The sequence below is a fragment of the Apiospora hydei genome (assembly GCF_038363865.1).
Source record: "Apiospora hydei strain CBS 114990 chromosome Unknown utg000007l_segment0_segment0, whole genome shotgun sequence".
NCBI classification, from domain to species: domain Eukaryota; kingdom Fungi; phylum Ascomycota; class Sordariomycetes; order Amphisphaeriales; family Apiosporaceae; genus Apiospora; species Apiospora hydei.
The window spans coordinates 554,503-574,084 of NW_027117366.1; the positions used below are offsets into that span (position 1 = coordinate 554,503).

General features: G+C 51.7%; 9 protein-coding genes across 9 annotated transcripts; 6 read left to right on the forward strand and 3 right to left on the reverse strand.

Annotated features, from left to right (window-relative positions):
* Positions 1-1,079: 1,079 nt before the first annotated feature.
* On the forward strand, positions 1,080-1,835 carry PG997_009240 (uncharacterized protein; the record flags this gene model as incomplete). Its single annotated transcript, XM_066813555.1, has 1 exon — positions 1,080-1,835. One exon carries the CDS (start codon positions 1,080-1,082, stop codon positions 1,833-1,835), a length of 756 nt encoding a protein of 251 aa, XP_066665517.1.
* Positions 1,836-2,458: 623 nt separating this feature from the next.
* Positions 2,459-4,263, forward strand: PG997_009241 (uncharacterized protein; the record flags this gene model as incomplete). The annotated part of the gene is made up of 2 exons (XM_066813556.1): positions 2,459-2,754; positions 2,811-4,263. The coding sequence occupies 2 exons, from the start codon at positions 2,459-2,461 to the stop codon at positions 4,261-4,263; spliced, it is 1,749 nt and encodes a 582-aa protein (XP_066665518.1).
* A 9-nt stretch (positions 4,264-4,272) lies between these two features.
* PG997_009242 (uncharacterized protein) lies at positions 4,273-5,124 on the forward strand (the record flags this gene model as incomplete). Its single annotated transcript, XM_066813557.1, has 1 exon — positions 4,273-5,124. The coding sequence occupies one exon, from the start codon at positions 4,273-4,275 to the stop codon at positions 5,122-5,124; it is 852 nt and encodes a 283-aa protein (XP_066665519.1).
* Positions 5,125-6,214: 1,090 nt separating this feature from the next.
* Positions 6,215-6,745, reverse strand: PG997_009243 (uncharacterized protein; the record flags this gene model as incomplete). Its single annotated transcript, XM_066813558.1, has 1 exon — positions 6,215-6,745. One exon carries the CDS (start codon positions 6,743-6,745, stop codon positions 6,215-6,217), a length of 531 nt encoding a protein of 176 aa, XP_066665520.1.
* Positions 6,746-8,313: 1,568 nt separating this feature from the next.
* On the forward strand, positions 8,314-9,279 carry PG997_009244 (uncharacterized protein; the record flags this gene model as incomplete). Its single annotated transcript, XM_066813559.1, has 1 exon — positions 8,314-9,279. The coding sequence occupies one exon, from the start codon at positions 8,314-8,316 to the stop codon at positions 9,277-9,279; it is 966 nt and encodes a 321-aa protein (XP_066665521.1).
* Positions 9,280-10,366: 1,087 nt separating this feature from the next.
* On the reverse strand, positions 10,367-10,941 carry PG997_009245 (uncharacterized protein; the record flags this gene model as incomplete). The annotated part of the gene is made up of 2 exons (XM_066813560.1): positions 10,367-10,771; positions 10,921-10,941. The coding sequence occupies 2 exons, from the start codon at positions 10,939-10,941 to the stop codon at positions 10,367-10,369; spliced, it is 426 nt and encodes a 141-aa protein (XP_066665522.1).
* A 2,063-nt stretch (positions 10,942-13,004) lies between these two features.
* Positions 13,005-14,927, forward strand: PG997_009246 (uncharacterized protein; the record flags this gene model as incomplete). Its single annotated transcript, XM_066813561.1, has 2 exons — positions 13,005-13,436; positions 13,503-14,927. The coding sequence occupies 2 exons, from the start codon at positions 13,005-13,007 to the stop codon at positions 14,925-14,927; spliced, it is 1,857 nt and encodes a 618-aa protein (XP_066665523.1).
* Positions 14,928-15,944: 1,017 nt separating this feature from the next.
* On the forward strand, positions 15,945-16,397 carry PG997_009247 (uncharacterized protein; the record flags this gene model as incomplete). Its single annotated transcript, XM_066813562.1, has 1 exon — positions 15,945-16,397. The coding sequence occupies one exon, from the start codon at positions 15,945-15,947 to the stop codon at positions 16,395-16,397; it is 453 nt and encodes a 150-aa protein (XP_066665524.1).
* A 724-nt stretch (positions 16,398-17,121) lies between these two features.
* On the reverse strand, positions 17,122-18,730 carry PG997_009248 (autophagy-related protein 17; the record flags this gene model as incomplete). The annotated part of the gene is made up of 2 exons (XM_066813563.1): positions 17,122-18,135; positions 18,215-18,730. 2 exons carry the CDS (start codon positions 18,728-18,730, stop codon positions 17,122-17,124), a joined length of 1,530 nt encoding a protein of 509 aa, XP_066665525.1.
* Between the last annotated feature and the right edge of the window lie 852 nt (positions 18,731-19,582).

Here is a 19,582-nt window from a genome sequence, read left to right on the forward strand (position 1 = left end):
CAGAAACCGCCACCGAGAGCCCCATTGCGTAGTTGTACTAAATGCAGTCATTGTGCTGCTACATACTCCCACAGCTGTCCTATGCATTTGAAGCGTAACCCTGAGGAGCTACAGACCGGTTTGGGAATATCAAACTCTGCCGTCAAATGTCTGGAATCGAATTTGTACATATCGTAGTTGAGCTGGCACACTTTGGGTAAAGTTGCTTCTCGGTGCTGCTGCACAGTCAATGCTGCTTTTGCTCATAATGACAAGATCCATGTTGTCTGTAGTTTATTTGCCCACGGCGTCTAGAACCCAAGGTTCGTTTTCTATTGTATGTAGAAGCTGTATATCATAACTACACGTATATACACGCTCCCACGGGAGAATTGTCTCACGTCTTAGATAGCAGGCCTATAGTATAACCACCGACACTCGTACCGTGAAAAAAGCCAAGTGGTCGGCACTGGCGTCACTTTAGGAGCGACATAGCGAACTTGGCCACCAATAACGGGCGTTGCGTCGGATTGGAAAATATGATAAGTATAAGTACGTACTTTTCAAAGTATGTTTACTGTCTGAGGGTGCAAAGACGCCACCGAGTGTTGTTTTTATCGCAACTTGTGTGGTTACACTTTGGTGACAAACAAGAGACCGCCGGACTAAACGACCTACGTTATCGTTTCCTTCCATGTGACATGTTATCGTCCCACTACTCCGACTTATGGACCAACGAAGTTTAGCTGGGACTCTTGCAGGGGGAGGCCTTTTGGTGATTAATATGGGGGACAACATACGATTCTGTTGATGGGTGTGAGTACCCCGCAGCTGATTCGTCTATTTAATCGAGTGCATTGCCTCTTTCACTCAAGCTTGGAAGACTTGTAACATATCAAATCGCCATGGCCCTGATACCATATTCATCGTTGCCAAGGCTTGGGCTGAAGGGAACAACGCCCTGGGGGAAGTTGTGGTCGCGTTCCTACTGCTCTTGCACCCGACCCTTACTCTCGGCCGGACGAATTTCCGTGGTTTCTGAGACCAGAGCGCAACCTCACCATCCGGGTCACAATACGCCCAGATCGTCTTCAGCCTTCATGTCTACATCTACGCCGCCTGGCGGTAGCTCGGAGCTATCTGAACCAGCCAACTGGAAGGGCCTTATGGGCGACACATGTCGAGAGATGCACCGGACAGGCTTCGAGGAGTGGGGTTTCGTCATTTACCGCTGCGCGTACGGCAACGATGAGGCCTGGGACCGGTACATGAAGTACTTCCGAGCCGCCATACACGAGAAGCTCGTGTCCTACAAGTGCGAGTTCATGGAACAGTACGCGCGGTGGATCGTGGTCGAGGATGAGATGGATCTGCGAGCCGCGTCGAAGCTGCGAGTCCGGCAGCGCTTTGTCAATTGGCGCGATCAGAACACGGTCTGGAGGACAGCACCCGAACTATCAAAGTACATTCCCCGCATGCCCTACGAAGCCACCCTGCGCCTGCCGCGCTTCACATATTGCCTTCACGTCGACCAAGACTGTCTGGACACGGTAGACGCCCAAGCCGCAGCCAAGCCCACCGAGACGTATTCCGATCCCGCACCTATGCTGGTGGTAGCGCTCATCGACGGAGATTTCGTCGACCACTCGTCGATTGACGACTACAAGTGTCCTCCTGTCGAGGGTTGCACAGAGGAGTATGTAGGCTGGCAATACATGCCGGTAGATCTGCTTCCATGCTTTTACAATGATCACCACTACTATACCCTCGAATCCGACGTGAATATAGAGTACAGCAGACCGCCTAAGATCTCACCTTTCTGTATAGGGTCTATGCCCCTAGGAAAGAAGGAATGAAGGGCATACTACCCTACCACAATTTCTCGGCGAGGGCGTTAATTGCATACATTTCATGGTCGGCAGGTGTCTTTCAGAAGCTTTTAAAAAATGCAACTGTATGGAAGCTGATACCGACATGACAGATCAAAGCTGGAACATCTCTTGATAATTGGTGGCTATAGTTTATTAGCGGGCGGACGGATGTACGATTCCCCGGCGCATAGTGTGGACTCTATTTTTGGCTTCGGATCTTGCCGAGCCCCACTCTAATTCAACGACATTTCACATCACACGACTGTTGAGGAGGGGCTGCTGGTGTATGTAACCCCTGAGCACTTCCAACTACAACACCATCCCTGGCATTGCTTCATTGGCAGCGATCAGTTGTCCCATTCGTTTCCAAGCCGATCTGACCATGGCAAGCGAGGCACCTGATGCCGTGCAGGCCGCATTGGCGGCGCGCGAACGCGGTAATGCCTTCTACAAATCAGGCGACTTGATCCAAGGTGGGTTACACACACGTCGTACACCATACGCATTGCTGACCGAATCTCCTAGCGGAGGCTGCATATAACCAGGCAATACGCCTTGCACCGACGGACCCTCGGCCACTGTCCAATGCGTCCGCCGTCAAATATGAGATGGGTAATTACATGGGCGCCGCCATCTTTTGCGAGAAGGTCTTGAAACTCTTGCAAGCCAATCCTGATCCTGATCTCGAGCAGAAGGTCCGTGTGCGGATGGGCAAGTCGTATATGCTTTCTCGGAGACCTACCCAGGCAGCCAAGGCGGTTGGCACGAACCTGGACGACAGTGAAGACAAGCGGCAGATTGAGCAGTCGATACAAGCCGTGGAAGCGTCGGATCAGCTGTTCCCCGATCCAGCAAAGCATCGGAGTCAGTTGTTGGACAGGCTGTCACGGCTCAAGTTCGCATTGTAAGTACTGCCCCCTACTGGATATACGATACCATCATATTTACCCATCTCTCCAGACAAGACGAGCCGGAGTATTACTCAGTGGGCCACGATGACCCCGAACCCGAGTTCAACCAAGAAATGGCCAACTCCAACCAAGACGACTACTCCTTCCTCTTTGCCGGTATTGGGGATGCCCGGAACCTTTTTGCGACGCTCATCACGATTGGCTCCCTGACTGCGTCCAACCCATCGCTTATGTCCAAGAAGTTCCACTTCGCCCTCCTCGACATCAAGCCCGCCGTATTTGCCCGGGACTTCCTCATGTTCCGCCTGCTTCTTGATACGCGACAAGAATCGAGTGCAAGGGCATCGGAAACGCTGGTCGCACTTAGCTACCTATATACAGCATCGACAATGCCGGGATGGGCCTACTCTCGGGTGCAAATGGCTATCAAAGACCTTCTAAGGGAACTGCAGGTTGAGGACTCACCGGTCATAACAAAATTCTACGTCAGCAATGCAGACCGGGTATTGATCGGTTCCCATCTACAAAACTGGCAGAAAGAACCTTCGGACTGGTACAGTACCTCAGAATTCCTCACTCGAACACAGATCAACCTCCTTGCTGGCAAAACAAAGCGAACACTTGGACAGGGCCCGGAGTCGGACAGTGGCGCACCTGCAGGTTGCCAGGCCGGAAGCCCGGATGTTGTCGAATACGAGGATCTAGGTGTGATGCTCCCGCCCACGCATCTCATCAAGGAGCACGAGGACCGACTTGTCGAACTGCTCAAGGAGTACCGTAAGAAGCGTACCCCAGGCAACAAGCGAAAACTGGACCACTATTTCCAAGAGCAATGGAAGCCGAACATGACTCTAGTCGACTTCGAATGGGAATCGAAGCGGGGTGGTAACCCCGATCCGTTGCTGGACTTCACCCCTCACAAGACTGCGTCACTCCTTTGGGGCAATCTTCCCCCTGGTACCCTCGGCAAGAAAGTGAGCGGTGTACTGCCGCACCTCGAGGGCTTTTTCGGCTGTGTCGCAAAGGCACTGGGCAAGTTCCCAGACCAGACGACGTTCGAAATCGTGATTGGCGACATGGTCAACTACTTCGAGAGTGCTGAGCAGGGCTTGCTGCGGAGCGAGGAACACTCCAAATCCTCGGCTGCGTCCAACTTTCCCGACACATTTGACCGGATCCACATGAGCAACATCCCCGACTACGTGGGAGGGGCCATGGCCACCTTTCTTTACGCACTGCCGGTATTGCGCCCCAAGAAGACTTCGGCAGTGACCTCCAACGTCTTGCGCAACACCAGAGTATGGGCCACGCATGACTCGTTCCTCGTCGACAGCCTGCTGCTTGCCGGCCGTGCGAAGATTGAGAACACCTTCTCCACTTCGCTCGTGCCGGAGTGTTCTCAAGTGGAAAAGGCGCTGGATGGCTCGCTCGTCGGAGGCATGGGGGCGATCATGGTCTTCTCCATGAAGTGGATGCGCCAGTCCAGCAAAGCCCTCGAGTAGTCGAAACTGATGCCTCGCCGCAACGTGGAACACTGGCTGCATGCGATGTACTTTCGGCTGTGCTTGCCCTTCCCATGGGTTCGTGACTTCGAGAGCCGTGTACTGAGGCCCCTCAACCTCATCACTCTGTTCCGACTCGTTGTGCACCTGTTCAAGATGGGCTACCCCGCCTCCTGGCTTTCCAATATCCTCAACGATCTTGCCAACGGCGAAGTCTCGAGCACCGCCAGGCCGCCCCGAGAACCCGTCACGGACGCCGCCGCCGCCAAGAAGCTCCACTCACCCAAGCCCATCTCCATGAGGCCCTTTGCCACTGAATACAGGATGCTGCTGTCATTATGGCGCCGCTTGCTACCTTTCGGCCTCCTTCTCCAGAAGGCCGTCGAAGAGCAACTGCCAGATCCGCGCAAGATCCGACAGTTTCAGATACTGTTCACCAGCATCAGCGAAGACTTGTCTGCCTCGGCGGCCCGTGCTATTAACTTGCCCGACATTGATACCAAGTCCTCGGTCCTGGTGTTCTGGAACCGTACCGTGAACGGCGACGTGCCGATCGAGGGTAACCTGCGTGAGGCCTTGCTCGACGACGACGAGTCGGCGGAGTCCGACTCGTTCCTCAAGGCCAAACTCCAGAAGGCCGGACGGCCCGGGTCGGAGGATACGGTGCATGTGGTCTCGACCACGCAGTGGAAGGCCGATAATAGCATCGCGACGTTCTGGTTCCCGGAAGACGTTGTCGAGGGCATGGTGTCCGGACCGGACGACTGGGTCGTTTGCATCTGGAGTACGGGATCCTGGACACAGACTTCTTCTGTGGCGGTTGGGCCGGACACGGTCAGGAGCGGCGATGCTTGGTGCTGAAATAAATTCGTGGATAAAAAGGGGTTGGATTATGTCCGAATTTAGTCCTCATATATACTCTGTAAGGGTTGATTTAGTATGATTAGTTGTGCGTCGGTGCCGGATCACATTTTGGCTGACTGTTTCCGGCTATTGTTGCAAGCGAGTCAGGCAATTTCCTGATCTGGGAGCCATCCCAAATTTGATTGGCTGGGGTAACAGACGGCGTAGGTTTAGATCAGAGGAAAAGGGGTACAAGAAAGGCTATAGACATATGGAGGCAAAAGTCCCGTCTTGAAGGTGAAAAATGCCATCCACTCCTCGATCAAGGATACATTCCTGGGTCAGTAGTTGGCCTCGGATCCCCTGACCGTCGCGTACGATCACCGCCAGCTAATCGAACAAGACACGGAGCGTTTCGAATTCCAAGAGGCTACGGTTGAGGACGACGGCGCGAGACTGGACACCCCGAGACCGGCGCGTGGGCTATGGCGGGGGCTCAGGCACATGGGCTGATTTCGGTGGCGGAGTTTTTGGCGTTAAGAGGGCTTGGTGAAGAGGAGTTATATCGTTATGTCCCTAACGTCTATGAGGATATATATATAATTAGGGTATAATGCCTTCTTTTTGAGTCGATATGTGCTGGGTTTGCTCGGTTTTGAGTCACTTACTTCTGCTGGCCTGCGCTGGTATGAGTCGAAAAGCAAAAGAAAACAAAAAAAAACAAAGTCAATATGATGTCGTATGGTATCCTATCCCGTGGTCAGGGCTAAGCGCCAAGGCCAAATCACCAAAATAAGTAGTGGCCATGTGTAATAGACTAGAAGACCGAGATTAAGCACATATAAGAGTTATTTTCTTCTACTGGCTTGTCGGGATGGGTCGGAGAAGGTCAAAAACAAAAGTAATAATGCAGTAGCAGTACTATAGGCATATATGTCTACCAAGTATGCAAAGACTTCTAGGTCAACACCCAACTCTCGGTATTTTTCTCCCTGTGTAACCCTTGAGGGGACCTGGTCTGTGGGAAGTTTTCAATGACTCTGCCTTGGAAACGAAGAGAGTCAAAAAGATGAAGAAATCTGAGAATCTAAGACATTGATCCCCAAGCCTAAACATCAAGCTGATCCACCCCATCTCCCGATTCAAAACCAGACGGGTTCTCTTCTTGAGAACCCCCACCCATCTCTAATTCAAAAGCAGAATTTGACGACGCATCTTCCGAGTCCTCGAACGCGTCCAAAGTCCGGCGGAAGAGCCCAGCAGCGTCGCTGGCCGTTGCCAGCACCGGGTATTGGCCACGCATGACTGTCTCAATGACTCGAGGGCCGCTGGTGTCCACGAGCTCCCGCACCAGCGCCAATGATTCCGTCCGAATCCCTTCGGCATATATCGATTCGGGCCGGGCCCCGTCGCCGAACACGATTTCCCACAGCGCATGGCATTGTTCCGTTACGGACCGACTCTTGCCTCGGAACTGCCGGAGCTGGCCCAGCTGGGGTTCGGTGATGAACTCGTACGTGGGATTACTGCAATTGGGACACAGGAACTGGCGATCGCTGTCGCCAATGGCGCTGCGACAGGGGTCACAATAGTACTCGGGCCAGAGGTGATCCCGAAGGAGGTGTTGCTTCATGTTCATGACGCTGGCGAATTTGAACTTGCGGCAAACCTCGTATCGTATCCGGTCCCGCTTGTAGAAGAGACAAGCAATTCGTCCATTGTCAGTGTCAGCAGCAATGTTCGAGCGACGTCTTTTGCCAGGGACGTGGGCGATATTCGTTTCGCGTGTGTCAGGACTGGAAACCAGGGGTAATGCATATTCTGCAGCGTGATGATGGGGTGTGCTGTAAATCGATGCATGGTCGTATGGTGGGGATTGGATATGAGAGGCATCGGTTGCTACAGACATTGGAAGGCCCTGTGAGAATGTGGCATCGGCGTACATCGGTATGTCAAACAGGGCGCTGTTGCCAAAAGCTAACGGCGCATGTTGCGGCATGGGCCAGTTCTGGAAAGGTTGTGGTTGGCCATAATCTAATGCCCGAGGGTTGACAAAGTTATTGAAAGGGGCATTTGGGGAAGTTTCCCAACTTGGAAGATGGAGAGGACCAGGAGAAGCACGGAAGGGGGAGTTCAACAACGCAGCAGGGTGCTGCTTCGCCTGCTGGGGGCGCTGCGGCCCGGTGAGTGGTCTGTTGCGCTTCTTAGAACTCAGCATCGGACTTGTGGCTTAGCTAAGTGCCTACTAAACCATCAGAGGGACAGGTTAGATGACAATGCATCGTCTGGGGAAACCCATCTTTATCACCTACACAGCTGTGTAAGAAGAGGCTTCTAGAACCAATCATCGTTGCCAGACTGTTCTGCCATGGCAGTGGTAGCTTCACATTTGTGTAGACATACGTCGGTGTTTTATCAGTCCGTCGAATGCATTCCATCCAATTGAGCGTTCATGATAGAACGCCTCCTTTTCTACACATTTGTGAAGCTCAGAGAATGTAGGGTTCCAACGCAGTCGATCTTGCTTCTTCCAAAGGGCGCGCGGTAGTGGCCCTCACATCTGTGTGCTGGAGATGGCCTCCAATTGGTGACGAGGCCTGGAACCCCTCACACCACCAATGGCCATCCGTTATTTGACGAGTCTTATTCTAGAATGCTGCAAACTTGTGTGGCAAGCAACCATTGGGCCAATTCTCAGCGCCCCCATGCAGGATACGGGGTCCTAACATTTGTATACGCATTTGCAACACTTAAGCGAACCAATACAAAGGCCATCTTCCAAATTGATGACGCAACATGGTGTGTGTCGACAGCACATTTGTGAGGTATGCAAGTCGCCATGCAGCTTAGAGCTCATACGTTGGCGACTGCTGACTTGGCCAACAAGGATTTCAGTAGGATACCGGAGCGAAGGGCTAACATAAGACCGACCGGTCAGCTGGCCACCCAGATTGCAAGTCTTGCACCCCGATAGGTCCGTAGAACTTCCAAGCTCACGTAAACAACTTTGTCCATCCCAAGCCTCAAGATCGATCGTAAATTCAGGGAACCTGCGGAAACAACACACGTCGACGATATCCATTGCATCTTTCCATCGCGCACCAATAGCAGGCCATTCGCACAATTCCCAGAAGCTGTCTTGGAGTACATAATGTTCCCTCGATCTATCGGACGCATTCAATCCTCGACTTTTTGATTGCTAGAGTTATGTGCTCTTCTCTCACAAAAAATGCGAACGGAAATCCGGAAAAGCAAAATGATACTGCGTCGCCTGTATCTGCTGCAGGACATTCAGCTTTAGATGTCGATCTCTCGCGGGCGCCACAAGCATTGAAGCGCAAGAACTCCGAATCAACTGCTTTTCATTCTGGCAAGAGAATGTTACCTCTGCTGGAGCCCAAGAAACCCGATTCTGTTCCTTCACTATCCAGCGACACTGGTGTTGGCTCCGGCTCCGGCTCCGGCTCCGGCTCCGGCTCCGGCTCCGGCTCGAGTTCGGGCTCCGGCGTTGGCTCTGCCTCCAATTCTGGCTCTGGGTCGAGTTCTGGTTCCCGTGGCTCACACTCTAGCTCCACAAGTTCCAGTACTTCTCAGCGACAGTTTGTTTGCCCCTATTTTGTCCACGACCCGCACAGCTGCTCTGTCGCTCGAGGCTTCAACCGCATAGGTGACGTGCGGCAACATCTCTGGAGAAGACACAGGGCGCCAATTCACTGTCCTCTGTGCGGCCTGGTTTTCGATCATGAAGAAGTAATGTCTAAGCATGTGGAAGCCACAACATGCTCGCCATCATCCTTTGACTTACCTGGAGTGACTCCAGAACAATGGGCACGCATATGCGAAAGAGCCCAGGTTGCGCCCCATACCATCAACGGTGGGGACATTGAGCGCTGGTATATGATCTGGGACATCGTTTTCCCTGGCCTCCCGCGGCCACCCTCTCCATACATTGACGGGTCACTGTTCAGTACACAGCTTGATTTCTACCACAGAATGTTCTTGGGGGAACGTGATGAGAATAAAATGTTGCCTGCATGGATAAAATCTGAACAATTCCCTCCTGAGTTCCGGAAAGCATTGCTTTCTATCTGCGAGGAGGTTTTGGGGTCCTTCATGACTTTTGTACGCAGCGAGGAAGCGCGAAGTAATAAGGGATTGGACACGAATTTTTAAACATACCTAATATAACAATGGGAAGTCGTTAGTTTACCGGCTCATCAACTACATTATAGCTCATGATCTACTCTCGAGACTTTGTAGTGCCAATCTAATCGTAGTCCAACTTGGTCACTAGGAAAGGGGCTGCTATAAGGCAACTTAACGTATTCTCCTCCACAGTCCAACATTGCTATTGATGTCTTTATTCAACTCATTCTTGACACACACCCCCAAGGGATCGCTGCGGGCTATATCTGCTACTTTTCTCCCTGCTTCAATGCGCTCAACGCGTCACTGCCATTCATATGAATTATATTCACTAATACTGAGGATTGCAAATTAGTTTTCTGTATGCTAGTTTCGCCCCAATATATCAAACCAAGACTAATCCGTCTGATATTCGTCCATCTGATACTGATCCGTCTACAGTAATTTTCACCCTTAGGAGAACAACCAGGTAACCTAGGCGTAGCGCTGGTCTAGCTCTAGGCGGGAACCTAAAATCAACAACCTCACTTGAATCGTAATTTGAGATTGTCGCGTCGCTCATCCCACACAAGCCTTCAATTTGTGATTACCGCGTGGGACCTGCCACATAGTCTGAGCATCCGCACTTCGCTTGCCGTGGTCTAATTCACTTTGATAGGTCGAATGTAAGACTGCGTGCCAGTCACGCTAATTGGATACCCCGGATCTGCACTTTTCTCCTTGATTGAAATACTGATACGTTCACCGTAGCTGCACTATGTTCTTGTGGTTTATTGGTTCAAAGTCTCGATCGAGAGGCAAAGAAAGACATCCGGATATAAGGCGTCGTGGTAAAGCGTTTTTAAAAACAACCAATAGTATTATCTGGGATAGTCCCATAAGTGAATAGTACATAGTGAAAAGTACAAAGTAAATAGTAATAGTAGTAATAGTAGTGTACAAGAATCGCCCACTTGTGATTACATTAGTAGAAGGTAAAAAGGGTATTCGAAATCATCTCCGCGCCAAGATCCATGTTGAGATCGGTGTTGTACAACCCCATAGGTAGTGTTCTTACAGTCCAGGCCAAGTCGGTCTGTCTCTCTCTCTCTCCAGTCGGTATGACTCCGATGATTTAGCAGAGGACGAGGAGGATCTCGCCGGTGCTGTTGCAAGTCTCCAGGCGGGGCCACTCGCAGTCGGTCTGGCCGGGCTCGCAGTGGAGGACGGGGCAGGCGGTGTGGTGGCCGGGGCCCGGGAAGACGGCGGTGCGCTGGTAGGCGAGGAAGGGGTCGCCGTTGATGGCGCTGAGGTCGTAGTAGGCGATGCCGTTGGAGATGGTGGACTCGAGCTGGTAGGGGTGGAGCAGGTCCTCGTTGACGTCGCACTTGAGCGAGACGCCGACGTTGTCGTTGTTGGTCGACATGAAGTTGGCCTCGGCGCCGCTGGCGACCCGGCGCGTGGGCGTGAAGGTGCCGATGGTGGCGCCGCCCACGGGGCCCTTGGCCGAGGCGCAGAAGATGTCGAAGGGGCAGTTGTTCTGGAAGTCGGGGGTTAGTGGCTTAGTGGGATGAAGCTGGAATAACCATGATGGCTGAAGCGATGGTGTAGGAGGAAGAAGGAGATATCGGTATACTAACCAGGACTCCGTTGACACCTGCGAGAGCGCCGGTTGAGAGGGGAGAGGACGCTGAAAGCGGTGATGATCATCTTGGTGGCGGACTGCATTTTGAGTGTAGGTTGGTGGTGGTGTGTGTGTAAGAGAAAGTGTCTTTTTGAGATGTTAGATCGAAGAGAAGTGAGAAGAATGATGTGTGAGATAATGTGTAGATGGATGTCTAAGATGAATGTTTGAGATGCTGTTGGTAGTTGAGTTGATGCTGTTCTTCCAATTCTACCCAAAGAGACGCGATCAACCACTCCTTATATATGACCTTGAGGCTAAACATGCCCAGTATTGCGACTGACTGTTCTGAGTACGCACTGAAGTTATTCTCATCTCAGGATTGCCTAGCTTTGTGTCTTAAATCCGCGCGTGCATGAGGGCCACTGTTGCCGTCGTCGGAGGTCTGTGGTGCGTCCGAGCCCACGGGCTGCGTCCATCCCAATTGTCCATCAGACGGGAGCCACGCTCGTCCCGTAGATGCGCACAGTTTGCCAAGCTCATCCTTTCCGCTTCCTTCCGTCGGATAATGGCGCGTGTTCAGATGGGCCAAGGAACGAGGGATTGAAGAGGATGACCAGACTTCGCTGTTGGCCATGATCGTGAGTCGAGGCCTGCACATCTACACATTATGGATGCCGGAGCATTGTGAGACATTCAACTCAGCGCCAGCCCCGGCTGTGTCCTCGGGAGAGACAGAGCTACCAAACTGAAGGATTCATCCGCACGAGCCACACGCCAAGTGTTTATTGGCAATCATAACGTGGGTAGCAACTGTTCGATATGAGTAATTAGGCAATCTTATGCGTTTGTCTTCTACCGATCCAACGACTAGTTGCAGAGAATAGTGTATTTCCGATGCTCGTTGTCTTTGATCTGTAGATTATGTCATCGAGACCATGCCATTTCTGGTACGTTAGGTTGCTCTAGTCACATACCGATATAGAGTCAGGTGTAGAAGACAGCTTGTGCGGTTGCCATACATATTATTTGTCACCCAATACATGAGAGCCAGCCCTTCTTCTCTCCATTGAGGATCAGTACAACATCGCATGTTTGGCTTGCTTCTGTCTATCTATTATATCTGTAAGTTACGGTTATTCGGGTGTATGGGCACTTTCAATCATCGCATACAGCCAAACGAGTCACGTTGTTATATGCACGTAAGCTGGCAAGAATAATGTGGTTGTCGTGCGTTCAATTGACACATTTTGAGTGGGCGGCCATCGAGTTAACAAATTTGCTAAAGACAGCACTTGGTGATACTTAGAAAAAAATATGTTTCCAATACTACCCGTTGAGTGTGATAAAATACTGCACCGAGCTTGTGCTCCCATGTTCAGCATACACGATTCACGGGTTTATGGGGTCTGACAGCTTGTGACAAGACAAAGATACAGACCCAGCAATCCAGCAAAGACGAACACTGTTGTTTGTGGTTGGCATCGGGTGTGGCAATGGCAACCTGACTCAACATTCACCAACAGCAATACCAGCCTTTGTGGCACTTCTAGTATCTGTCCAATCCTATCCGCGTGTTATAATATTGTCCTGATCACCGCGAGCTGTGGGAGTAATCAATGCTTTAATCTTGAGACGATCTGTTCATAAGTAGGGTATCATGCTATAGTGGGGTGGCTGTGAAGCTCAGATGCTTATAGAGTTACCAGTCTGTGTATAGATACTTACTATTCATTCCTTTTCAAGAAGCCTAAGGAATACAATGGAACAGTAGGAAATCAGGCTACTAGGGCATGTTTCTACACTTCCCGTTATGTAAATTCTGCCCTCTCCTTTGCGAACAGAAATTTTCTATTCGGGCTTTTTCCACACCAACCCAACTTTCTCAGTGGCCAGCGCCAATAACACAATCATTTTGTCATTGTTGTTGCTTCCGCATCGCATTTGTTGGCAATCTAGCACTGAAAATACTCTTCATTGCTTTCATTGTTGCCGTCTGTCCTCACATTTGCAACGAGCTTTTACTTTTGTACCAACCCAAGCGCCGCACCTGCGAAGATCCTTCTTAGCACTCATCTAACCTCAACCCCAGCTCCTTGGACATCCTCTTGGATATTGCTTCTTTGCTCATCTGCCCTAGCTGAACACAATGGATATTCAAGTATCCTCGAAGATCGAAGAATACAGCCGTGACACGGCTATAATCATCTGGTGGCTGCAGTACACCTCTTCCGAAAATGGATGGATTGCGCCAGCTGATGGGAGGATGGTCACAAGGCATCTAAGGGACCAGGCTCGAATGATTGTGGACGCGAACATTCGCATGCCTCAGTATGTCAGCAGAGCGTTTTTAAGGGCAATTGCGCTGCGCAAGCGATGCCAGGTCTGGTTCGAGGTGGGCAAGAGAACAACGCCCGACAACATCGCCTCGCATCGCCACTTTATAGAGGTCCTCGAGGACTGCTATAGAGCCTTCGATTCAAAAGATTTCTTTGAGAAAGAAAATTCAGATGAACAGGACGAAACTATTTCTCTCAGGTCAGTTGTCCTTGGTTCCAATTTCTCAGAATCCCAGACTAATGTGAATTGTGTTATAGTCATGCTTTTGCCGCGATGATGGTAGAATACCTTTCATCGTCCGACGAAGCTGCCGAAGGATCCAGTCGGCCCGCCCCTACCTTGCCCCTGCCACCCCCCGACCCACGACGAGCTGCCGCAATCGTACAACGCCATCTCCAAGGCATACTACGAGGTGGATCCAAAATGGGACGTGGCCTGCCAGACGCATTGTTTCTTCGCCGACGTGCACTTTTTGCGCGCTGAGATCAGTACGATGTTAGCTGAAGTTGCCGCTGGTACCATTACATTACCAGCAGCATCTATCCTGATTATGTACTGTTTGAAGCTGGTCGGCGAGATGGAGCAAAAGGTCTATACCCAGTTCCACGGTGTATACCAACCTACCGGCAGGCCGTACGAGGACATGGCCGCAGTCTTGTACGACATGATGTCACCAAAGGCCGGGGGTGTCACCGGGCAGCAAGAGACGGCCGAGTACTCGGAGGAGGATGAGTTCGTCTTCTTGGGTGTTGGGCGATCGCTCAAGAAGCTGACGCAGACGGCCCACCTCACGGCACAGTTCGAGTGGCCTCCACCATTGCCAGAGGCTCGGCTGTACTGCATGATGAACAGGGACTTCATCCTGTCGCGCAGCTTCGAGAGATCCGAGAAAGAAGACGCGTTCCTGTCCCAGATCGGCATGGATATCCACCTGGGCGAGATCTTGGTCAAAGACTCGTATGTCGACAAGGAGGCCACACGGATTGCGCAAACCCCCTTGCAGATGGCAATGGCCGAAGTATGGAAGTCGGGTGTGGTCACGGTCCAGAGCGTCTTCGCCGCTCTCATCATCCTTGACTTCCAAGACATGATGAACAAACCGGCTCCTAAACTCTCTGCGGCGCAAATGACAGTCGCCGATGTCAAAAGAAGGGTCTGCCGGGATGACTCGTTTTACCCATTCTCTCCCAAAGGCAGTCCGCGGTCTGAGGATCGGGCAGTGTTCGACTCTGGCGTGTTTCCGGACGCGTACGTGCAGCAGTTCCTTGCTCAGCAAGGCATCCAGCGCGTACCTTACCTCATCCCGGGAGGGCCTGTCTTCCGATTCGTCCCTGTAAACAAAGATGTAGATCTTCTTTATAAAGCCGATCCAGTCTTGCTAGGCATCCAAACATTGCTTAACAAGCTGTCGACATCTGCTACAGGGTCCTCGGCCTTCAGTGACCTTCTTCAACGCCTGGGCAAGGGAGAGATGGACTACAGCCAGTTTCTGAAGAAGGCAGAACGGTTGGTCTTCGAGACTGCAGACGAAGGAGTTGCACCAAAGCCGCAGCCCAAGGGCAAAGGAAAGAAGGGTAAGGGTGGGAAGAAGGGGAAGGGCAAGGGCAAAAAGAAAAAGTCCAAGAAGCGCAGAAAGAGGCTGACGTTGACGCAGAGCCTGAACCAGTACCGACAGGCTCTGGAAGCGATGCTGGGCGAGACGTCTGGTACCGGGTCAGCCCAGGAGGACTAGAGAGCGTCGAAAGAAGGATCTGTCTGGCTTCAAGTAGCGGATACGACGTTCCGTGACTCCAGTCAAAAACATTTGGGGCGCATGTCCCTGTACATTGTTTTCTCACATCACTAGCACACCTCCACGTCCACCGGAAATACCGAGCCTGGCAGGGAAAGTCACGCAAGTACGAAGAAGGGTTCATGTAGGAATAGTTGTATGTCTAGTGGAAATAATGCATCGTCTTTCATCTTTTTTATTAGTAAATACGAAAAACTCCCGAAACGGAATTTCGAATATATTAAACTAAAGAAAAAATCACTTAGGAGAGCAATTCCGAGTATAAAAAACGCAGAACAGAAGCAAGAACATCGTAAATACAAGAAATCAGATGGACTTCAGCTGAAAGCCTAGAAAAAAGCGGGAAACCTTGATATACCCGAGACCTCACATCAGCATCCAGTAACAGAGCCTAGGAGTATTTCTAGTCCAAGCGAAGCCTATATATACCAAATAAAACCCAGCTCAAGACTTTCCTTTTTTCTCCTACATTAGCCAAAACAATTCGGCATCTCACTTAAACCTGGTCATGGCCGCCTCCGATCCCAGAAGCAAAGCTTTACAAGGTAGCAGACATCGAATTTATCGAGTCGGACAGCTTCCGGGAACTGGCGGGCATCGACCGGTTTCTGACCCAGGTTTACATGGATATTTACCTTGTTGAGTTTCTGGGTAACGATTCAGCTGCCGTTATGGACGCAAGACGGCTCTGCATCAACCCACTCTAAATGGCACGGAGGGGGGGTCTGGGACACTGGGGTCGTCACTATAGAGAGTGTTTTCGCTGCAGTTATACTGCTTGACTTCAAGGAGCTCCTTACGCCACCGACGCCCAATCTGCCTCCCACGCAGCGGGTGACGATCGTGGATGTCAAGAAGCGGATCTATCGAGACCGCTCTTTTTATCCCTTTGAATCGTTGCCCAGTCAGCAGGCTGAGGATAGGGAGGAGTTCGCGTCGGGGAAGGTCCCGCGGACAATGTATCATCAGTATATGGAGTCCAGAAACCTCGGTCATGTGGCTGGCACCTATGCCTTCATAGCTGAGACTCTGGACTTGATACCGATGGATGGCCGCAGCGATTTCCTGTATCGTGTTGACCCCATACTGCTCGGTACCCATACGAGCATCCAGGCCTTGTCAACGAAACCGACCCGAACGGCTTTGGGAGACTTGCTTTTGCATCTGCAAAATGACAAAATAAACTTTACTACTCTGATGAAAGAAGTTGATAAGTTGGCATTTTACCAAGGCCAGGCCAAGAAGCCACGCAAGAGTGGCAAACAAAAGGGCAAGAGCAAGGGCAAGAGCAAAGGCAAGGCAAAGAATAAGAACAAGGCAACTAAAGTGAGACTGACGTTGCCGGAGGGTGTCATGAGGTATGTCGAGTCCATTGAGCGACTGTGCAAGGAGCTTGCACCCGACGCCTGATCCGGGAACTACGCAACATCTCCAGTCTTACTACACGCGCATGCTCGATACCGTCACCTAGGCCATGTAGGTTTGTAGTAAATATGTATATTAGTTAAGTTCAGATGCATACATCCTCTCTTCCTGACGAGGCAAAGACACTACTTTCACGATAGCCCCCTGACTGCCAGAGTTCGGAGCAGCTTGTTAGAAGATAAAGACTGACTGGAATCGCATCTGTTATATGGTGATTGATATGATGTATTAATGGCAGGTTGCATTGGAATCATCTAGAATTCGTCCATGACAGCATCATTGATTTGGTGTTTCACCAAAAGAACCATGATAGACAGACAGGGCCACGGATGGGGAAGTAACTCATAAAGCTCAATGCATGAGACAATTTGAGATGAATATGTTCTGATTTGTAATTGAATACATCGGCTTCTCATCTTGCTGAGACCGCTAGGCACGCAGCTGGCGTGTACCTCCTCTCTAAAAACCCAACCTGAAGTGACCAAACTGTTCAAACATCGCCAGTGCCCCCTGTGCGAAAAACCAATTCGGGAAAATGTCATCTAAACGCCAATCCATGAAGCCAGAAGTGGTGATTGATCCTAGGGGCCGCCCTCGCTTAGTAAATCCCCCCAAAACGCCATAGGAGAATAGGAAAAAGAAGAATCGGTCAGAGAAAATGCTGCAAGCTTATGGAAAGCTCTCTCACTCTCTCGCTCTCTCTCTCTCATCATTTGGTTCGTGTCGCGCGATCGTATCGGTCCAAGCGTTCAGCTGCCGCTTTCACGACGCTTCTGCTCAGCGAAGCCGTGCTGCTCAAGCCCTCAGCGCCGCCATTGTCGCGCGCTGGTACCACTTCCCATCTACGCATACCGTCATCCATACCGGGCCACAGGTCTGTGGGGATGTACTCGGCCACTTCTTGCCGGAATGTGTCTCGCTGCCTCTGGTCCACTTCGATGAGCTTGTCGACGCTCTCCTTGGCCTTCCTCCACACCGACAGAACTTTTTCCTCGTGGGCACGGCGGCGGTCTGCTTCAAGAATGAGGTTATCGTAGGAGTGCGCATACGTCTCGTAGAAGGCACGAAGGCTGTCCATCTCTCTCATCTTCTCAGTGATACTTTGGTGCTCGTCTTGCCACCGGTCGCGATATTCCGATTCGGACGCAATGTAGCTCTGTAGTCTCGTACCGATGTCTTCGAGGACGTGGAAGGCGCCAATGGTCGTCACGTAGGTATGCTTGATTTGATTAGTCTGTTCCTCAAGCCGCGCGAACTCGTCCTCCAAGGCCTGCAATCTGGCGTTGATCTCCTCGACGACACCGTAAACCTCGACCGCGTCTTGAACAACGACGTGGGGGATGTTGGCTCTTTCCTGGGCGGATATGCTGTCTAGTTCGGGCGCATGGGGGTCCTGGTCCGGGATGACGCCAGAGATCGACACCGCATCGCGCCCGTCTTGTGATTGTGTCACCTCGGCAGCCCTCCTCCTGGCCAGAGCCACGCCTCCCTCGGTTATTCGCACGGCAGTCACGCATAAGTCGAAGTGCTTGGTAAGCGAGGTCAACAGCTCGGCCATCTCGTGCGAATTGTCCATCATCGAAGCGAGGAGTTGTATGATTGGTTGTGTTGCGTCGGAGGCCGACGGGGAGAGAGGGGAGGAAGAGGCGGATATGATTTTGTTGAGTCCTCGAAGATCGTTTTCGAATCGAAGTAGGTCGCCGTCGAATGATGTCTGAGTGGCCTGGTGAAGATGGTAAGTTAGCAATTGATGTCCACGCGAACCGCCGCCTGGGCTTCTCGATGGCCGGATGATGACATACCTGCAAGGCGCCGATGTTCTCCTTGAGGGCATTGCGCATGGTGTCAACCTGGTCTACATCAAGGAAATCTAGCAGACACTTCTTCTCCTCACCCTGTGGCCTAAAGGCACTTTCTACAGTTCGAGTACGGAGGACGTTCATCATCTCTTCGAGCCGGCCGTTTGTTGCGTCGAGGTGCTTGATGATCTGCTTGAACTCGCGCTTCCCGTTCTCGTATGTTCGGGTCAGGCCTTTGCGGACCTTAAGTAGCAGTCGGACTTGCAGGGTGATGCCGCGGCGAAGGAACTCGGCTTGCGCCCCCAGGATGACGGCTTCTTCGTGGGCTTGGCGCGCCGCTGTGACTAGCTCGTTGGCGCGGAGGACGAGGGACATGGACGAAAGCGAGCGTTTGGCCTCGAGCAGGTGGTGCACGAGCGTCTCGACCGGGATCGCGTCGGCGCCCTCGAGATGGCCATGTTGGGATAATGACTGGGATTGACGGGCAGAGGACGAGGCTGTGGACGTTGGGGAAGCCATCTTGTAAATTGTAATACGCTACGGCTACGGGAGGAAGAGAGAGATAGGCGTATGTTGAAGGGGCCTGGGGGTAGCAGGGAAACCGACGATTGGCCGCCGGTCGCTACGTTGTCATCTCGGATGAAGTCATACTTTCTGAAGGATTGGTGGAAGGATAGGATTGGGAGAGAGAGGGAGGAGAAAGAAAGAAAGGAACCGAGTGAAGCTGCTTGAGCTCATGGGAGGCTCAAGGTTAACGTCAAGCACCAACAACAGCCTTGGATCGGCGAGAGCTCTAGCAAGGTCCTCGCCTGTAGGCTGTAGCCGGGGATGTGCAGCATATGCACCAGAATGCACTGTAGCCTGCTGCTGTAGGGGTTCGCAGCCAATGAGGGTGGCAAGGCGGATCGGGGGTCGCAAATGCCGATCCTGTGGGATCCACTCTTACGTACCTAAGATACGCTGATACGGGCGCGTTCAGGCACTGGCTGCACTAGCTGCGCTGGGACAATGGCCAGCGCAAGAGCTTAACTCCGCCATGTTTCCGGGGAACTTTTGGGGGACGCTGCCAATTAATTAGCAGAAGCCAAATAGCTGGGCGTTCTGGGCATGAAACGAATGGCATGGTGCAATAGGGGGAACCTTCTTGGGCTTGTCACAGCCAATGTTACAGGACCGGTAGAAAGTTGCTTTTCTTTCGCAATGGCCCGAATCATTAATCTAACATAACTACACGTCCATTTCATTACCCCCGCACGTATCGACCGAGAAGAAAAAGGAAGGCAGTGGATGCGAGGAAGCAAAAGCACCGTTGCTGCTGCTAATCGCTTGAGAGGGTTCGCGCCGCGTGTTCGCCAGTGGGAACTTTACGGA